Consider the following 6,492-nt stretch of genomic DNA (forward strand, 5'->3'; position numbering starts at 1 on the left):
CAGTAATTTTGTTCCTCCTATTATTTATTATTTAGCAGCACAAAGCTGGCCGAGATGTTTTGAAAAGCGGCACAAATAAATAAAATAAACTTTTATCTTGTGTTTTTCAAATCTGGTGCCCAAGGAACACACCACCATCCTAAAATTGTCACTCTGTCGGCCACACACACATGTTTGTTCTTCTATCCTCATGGGGACTTTGCATTGATTTCCATTCATTTACCAGTCATTTATACAGCCTAACCCTGACCTCTTACCCTAAACCTAACCTCACAGGTACATGCATGCTTCTAAACCGAACCTAAAYTCAATTCACACCTTAGTCCTAAATCGAACCCCTGACCCACTAATGGTATCTGTCTCAATGGGAACTGGGCTTTTGTCCCCATAAGGAACAGTGGGTCTTCACCAGGTTGTGTGTACCAGATAAATGGTCAGAAATCCTCCCCACCATAGCAAAAACATGTACACACAGACACACACTAATGATGTAATTGTAGTCATCATCAAGGCATGAATCCCCTTCGATTTCCCAAACTATATAACTTTATCTGAAACTATAACACACATTTTATTTACTAATTTGTGTAAATTCTCAAATTTAGCTCCGTCCATTGCATTGGGAATAAACTGACATAATCTAAAAAAAGGTTTTAAGAAAATTATGTAGGAAATTAAAGCATTTAACACTGATTAAGAATAACTACAAGTAAGGTGCCACCAACTGGAATAGTTTCCCGTGACACCCTGGGAATAAACCGTGTAAACAAACTCGTGATTAAAATAGCCCGACGATGTGTAATGCAGGGAAAAAGCTGAGGGTCATGGATGAAAATCCAATCTCCCAGCCGAGTTCAGGGGAGTCAGGTTACCTGTCATGAAGCTACTGCATGTCTATTAACACGGACACAACGCTACTGAAGTGGCCAGGCTGGATTGCTATGATTTCAGTAATATTCATTTAACATTTAGGCTTTGAAATCATACAAAAACTAAAGAAAACATTTCTACTCAAGAGTTCCAACGACAGACCAAATAAAATGTTACGAAGCATAATGTGCTACAGGCTCCATCTTGTCTTTTCAAGGACAAAGTCACCCAGACAGCAAAATGAGACCCTAAACTCTTCAGCTGATATGTATCTCCCTTCATTTTTGCCTTTTATGGAAATTTTTGACCCATGTTATCCAACTTCTTATGTCTCAGTTCTGTAGTATTTTTAATCTCATAAAATTTTAATTTTGTTCTATAAGCACTTTCTACCGCCTTGCTGCTGAAAAGTGCTATATAAATAAACCTTACTTCACTTTATACCTTACCTATTTAAATCACTGCAGTTTTTATTATTTCGCCTCAACTGGTGGCTAATGTTTGCAGATGTTGCATTTATTGCCTTGTTTTTCATTGTTTGCATTCCTTTATTGTTCGTTCTTTTGTCTTTCAACTTTAGTGTTGTTTTCGAGCATAATAATACGTTTGAGCTGCACAGCTGTTCTGTTCACACTAACAGTATGTAACATATGAAACTTTAACCAGTATTTTATTAAATTGCTAATTAAATAATCAATCCTGACACTGAAAAATACTGCAAATCCAGAAAATATTGCTGGTAATGAAATAAATTAATGGCTGCTTTAGCTTTATGTTTTTGTGTGTTTTGAGCATGAAATGGACAAACTAACCCAGATTTGATTTGTTAGTGTTTTTGGATGATGTGAACTACACTAAGTTGGCTTGCTGGACACTTTCTGTCATCTTTACATTTATTTGAAAGCTGGAAGGTGAACGTTGTTGCTGAGCAAGGGCGTAATCACCATCCTAAAAGTGGGGGGGACACATTTTTTAAAGGTCTTTTATTTCCTGCTTCGGTTGAAATAAGTGGGGCGGKACAGAGGGCACAGATATGGGAAGTGGGGGGGGACATGTCCCACCCTGTACCTATGGCGGTTTACRCCCATGTTGCTGAGTCACAGAAAATAAGAACAGATGTGACAAAGCACAGAAGGAGCACCTACAGAAGCGGTTGCTCTGTGTGAAGCTGAGGAGTTAAACTTACTTTTTTTGTGAAGACAATTTCTCTTGGTCACCGGTGCTCGACTACAAAGCTCATTGTTTTCCCATCAAAAGAGGGCGGGGCGATGATTCTTGGACCCTGCTGCGTGGTGATGCTGATATGTGCCTTTCTGTCAGAGCTCGCTCCACTGGTCACGTGTCCTAAACTGAGAGGCAGGTGAAGCGCCGCCCCCTGAGGAGCTTCATCTGCGGTGCTGTAATACGCCTTCTCGCTGCTCTTCAGCTTTGCGCTTTCCCCAGCCGTTGCTGCTGCTGCTACATCCTCAAAGTGGCACGGCGACCGTGGCATCACTGCCTGCGCCGCCAAAGTGGGCGAGGGGATGAACCCGGGGTAGATCATGTAGGTGGGGGCGTATGCTCCTGGGCTGAGAGCCAAGGGGGACAGAGAGAGGGGCACCGGTGTGACAGGAGCTGCAGGTGAATGAGGAATGGGCACATCCACATACTGGCCCGTCTCCGGGTCRAAGAGTCTCTTGGTGGTGGCCTGTATGGGAGTGTCCAGCAAGTAATAATGTCCAGTTGTGGGATCCAGGAGCATCTTGCGCTGGGTTTGCGGGACCATGTCCCCTGTAGACGGGGTGGGCGACACGTTGGGGGCAGAGGGAGAGAAGCACAACACCTGCTGCTGTTTGTGAGGACTTGTTGCTGCTGCTGGATGGTGGTGATAAATGGTTGCAGCTGGGTACTCCATGATTAAAGGAGACCTCTTCTGCTCACTGGGAACTGGCTCCTGACTCAGCAGCTTGGGCTCGTTTGATGACCCCAGTCCTGGTATTGTTAGATAGTTCTCAGAGTCTGGRCAGGCTTGTGTGACTTTAGTGGTGGAAGCAGTTTGGATCTTTTCTGGCTCTTGTTTTGGCGGCGGCTCTATTTTCACTGAGAGCGGCGGCACTGAGGCCTTGGGGCTGTGAGGAACAGGATCGCTGTCTGATTTAATGTTTTCACGGCTTCTGTTGTTGCTGAAGTGGAGGACGCTTTTGTTGGTGAAACTTTGCGGTGTTTGTGTTTTAAACGTGTCACTGTTGAATGGAACGCGGATGATATTCAGCGCTCGTTTCTCTTCGTCAGTGTTCACGGTGGTATCCATCAAAGACTGAGGTCTCTGCTCGAGAAGTGACAAAACATGGCTGTCTGAGACAGGGTGAGAGGCCTGGGTTTTACGCTTCCATTCATTCCTGTCGAAAACATAGAGCTGCTCCATCGTCTTGACCGCAGCCTTGATTTTCTCCAGCGCGTCCTGCTTTGGCACGGCAGCGTCACTCCTCTTGTCCTGCCACTGTTTTCCCAGTTTGGTCTCGAGATTTGTTTGCATCTCGGACTGGTCAGGGACTCCCTGCTTTGTTCTGCCGGTGGCAYAAAACGAAGCCGTGTTTTCACTCTGGGATGTTTCAGACGGTGCGTCCACCTCTGTCAGCTGGGATTTAACATTTGTTTTAACAGAATTGCATTTAATCACCATGGGGGACGGTAAGGAATGTTTCACCGGCTCCACTTTAACTTTCTCCTCCAGTTTTTCAGCCGCCGTGGAACATCTGCGCTCACGGTTATCCAAAGAAACAAATCGATACGAGCTTTTGACTAACTTCCGCACATCCCTAACGTGATAGATTGGGGTTTGAAACTTGCATTTTGTGTCTCTGATGTCTCTGACAGTGAAGTTTGGGACCTTCTCCACTGCAGAAAAAACATATTTGCTCTCCTCTGCTGCTCTGAACTTGTTGATGTCATAACTTATTTTAGGGGTTAAGAGATTAGCAATATTCAACGTGCCACTCTTATTTTCTTTTATSTTTCTCAGACAGAATTTGATCTCAGGCGTTTTGCCTCTCTTCTCTTCTTTGGCCTGCATTGTGTTTTTAGGTGCATCTGTGTCCRCTGTGTGTGTTTGTGTCGTGTCTGTAAAGTTCCTGTCTTTAGACAGAAGCTGCCAGCTGGGAACAAAGAGGAGTTTTGTCAGCACGCTAGTACTGTCYAATCTTTCTTTGGATGTGGTTTGTGACTCAGGCTCAGCCTCCTTCTCAGGCTTGTCTTCTTTTACTGAGTCTAACGCACCACTTTGGACAATCTCTGACTCTTTGGTGGTTTTCTCTTCTGCACAGGAGCTGGATCTGCCTCCCTCTGGGTTCTGCTCATCAGCTGAGTCGGAGGTTTGTCTCTGCAGGCCTTTACTCGGACTCTTTTCCTGATCTTTCATGCTAAACGTGGGCGACGCAGATGGGTGGGAGTCGCGGATTTCCCCCCGCTCCATTTTGCGCTCCTGCTCAAACTGCATCTTTTTGGAGATGACGTTTTTTAACAGACTGGAGGCAAAAATCGCCCTTTTGTGCGAGTCCCCCGCGCCGTCTGTGTGGTGGCACTGCACCTCGCAGGCAGAGCTGGCCAGCACAGCCCCTCTGACCTGACCCGGTCTTCCTGTCTGGTCACATTTGGCACCCGTGCAGTGAAAGCTCAACGTGACTCCGCGCTGCGCGGGCTGCTCCCTCGGTTGGCTCTTTTTACCAGAAGGTGCCGCTTGCTGCGAGTTGACTGTGTTGTTCAGAGAGTAAACTCTGCTTTGCGCATTTTTCCCCCCGGCAGCCTCCCTGCCATCCACAGTTTTGCTCATTTCCAACGTGGCGCTGGAGGTTTTGTGCGCAATTACGCCGCGCTCGACGTAGGCGGACCACTTATTTAGCCCATACTCTGTCACTGAGGACTCGCTGGAAGTGCTAAGATTGATGGCATCAAAGTAGGGGCATGCCAAGCTCCGGAACGACTTGGCGGTTAGGTTACGCACCTCTTTATCAGCGTCGTCCAGCTCGCTGATGGAGCTGGACGCACCGCTGGAATACTCATTAATATCTTTCCTTCTCAGTTTGGTGGCGAGGTGCTGACGGCCCGGAGCAGGGATGAAATATGGAGCCCTGTCGCACAGGGGCCCGGCTCTGGCGCCAGAGCTCACGAAGTGGCTCCTGTCAGCGAGGTGTTTCGCGTACCAACAGGTGCCGCCGGCGTCGTTCACCGCCCTGGAGGAGGTCTGGATCGATAGGTGGATCCCCCCCGCGGGGTTCTCGGTTTGGGTCCTGCACAGGCTTTCATCCGAGCTGCACAGATCGCTCTCCTCCTGGTCGGTGCTGACAGCCGCCCCGCCGAGATTCGCCTGCGCCTTCGCTTGGCTCCTCCTGTCCTCCTCCAGGGTCCGGACGCGCTCCTCCGCCTCCCCTACCTCCCGGGGGTCGTCGCTCTCAAAGGAAGCGTAGTCCACAAATGAGTAGACCAGGTTGCCGTCCTCGAATTCCCAGCGGGTGCCGCGGCCCAGGTCGTAGTCCACGTCGTGGTCGAGCTCTGTGAGCTGGATCTCGTGCGTGGTGATGTAGTGGGACTCGTCCTCCACCGAGTCCGAGGGGTCGGACAGCTCGGCGGCGCTGGTTCCATCGTCGGACTCCGCCTTGCTGTTCAAGCACATGTCCGTGTATCTGAGCTCGTCGCTGTCGCTACAGGCGTCGGTGTGCTCACTGGAGTCCGGCTCGACCCGTTGCTCGGTGTCCGAGTCCGGGTCGGGAAGTTTGGTGAGAGAGTCCAACAGAGACCCGATGAGGACGGTGTCCTCCTCCTGCTGCTTTTTGTCCTCATCTGAGGCGGCTTTTCTGTCCTCCTGCTTCGACGCGTCGCTTTTACTGACGGACAGCTGGTTCCCGTCGCCGGTGAAAGTCACTTTCACAGTCCTGGGTCCGTCCGGTCTCATGTCCAGGTCCACATAGTTGGACTCGGTGTCCGTCCTCTCCGATTCCCGGTACTTCTCGGGTTTGAGCAGTTTCTCGTGAAGTCCGGTGTCATCTCGATAAGTGAGAGTTTCCATTTAGTCCGGTCCGAAACCGACAGGTGGTCCTCGGTCCTTCTCTGACACTGGACGGAAAACTCTGCAGGCTGAAGCCGAGGGGCGGCCAGTGTGCGGGTGTGTGTTTGTGTGTGTGTAAGTATGTGTGTGAGTGAATGTGTATGAAGGGGGGAGGCAGGGAGAGACAGAGACAGATGAAGACGGGGGAGTCCCACAGAAAATCCCATCCTGGATTTTTCATTCATTCAGGAGTTTTTGTCCAAACATTTCAGCACCTCTCCTGGAAGAACAGCTCCCGATGCTTTTTTAAAATCATTTACCTTGTTATAGAGGCCTAATATGGAAGTGGTGAAAGGTGCTTATACTTTGCATACATTCTTTACTTTTATATGTTTAAATAAGTTTTTTTTTCCTTACCAGGTGCATGATGAGAGAAAACGGTGGACCCAGGCAGGCAAAGACCCAGGGGCCTCAGGGAGCTGTTAAGATGGGGAATAAAATGAATGCATAAATCATTTGGCTGCTTTAGCTCTCTCCTGTATATGTATGTATGTATGTATGTATGTATGTATGTATGTATGTATGTATGTATGTATGTATGT

The 6,492-nt window shown here is 48.4% G+C and overlaps 1 protein-coding gene across 1 annotated transcript in view; it reads right to left on the bottom strand.

Annotated features, from left to right (window-relative positions):
* LOC106517170 (chromosome unknown C4orf54 homolog) overlaps positions 1-6,243 on the bottom strand; it is an 8,102-nt gene extending 1,859 nt beyond the window's left edge. The window contains exon 1 of the mRNA XM_014007889.1: positions 2,057-6,243. Within this exon, the coding sequence (XP_013863343.1) occupies positions 2,084-5,911 (3,828 nt within the window). The 5' untranslated portion in view covers positions 5,912-6,243 and the 3' untranslated portion in view covers positions 2,057-2,083. The remainder of the gene's footprint in view (positions 1-2,056) is intronic.
* Positions 6,244-6,492: the final 249 nt, after the last annotated feature.

This window comes from Austrofundulus limnaeus, unplaced genomic scaffold, assembly GCF_001266775.1.
Source record: "Austrofundulus limnaeus strain Quisiro unplaced genomic scaffold, Austrofundulus_limnaeus-1.0 Scaffold45, whole genome shotgun sequence".
Taxonomy (NCBI): Eukaryota; Metazoa; Chordata; class Actinopteri; order Cyprinodontiformes; family Rivulidae; genus Austrofundulus; species Austrofundulus limnaeus.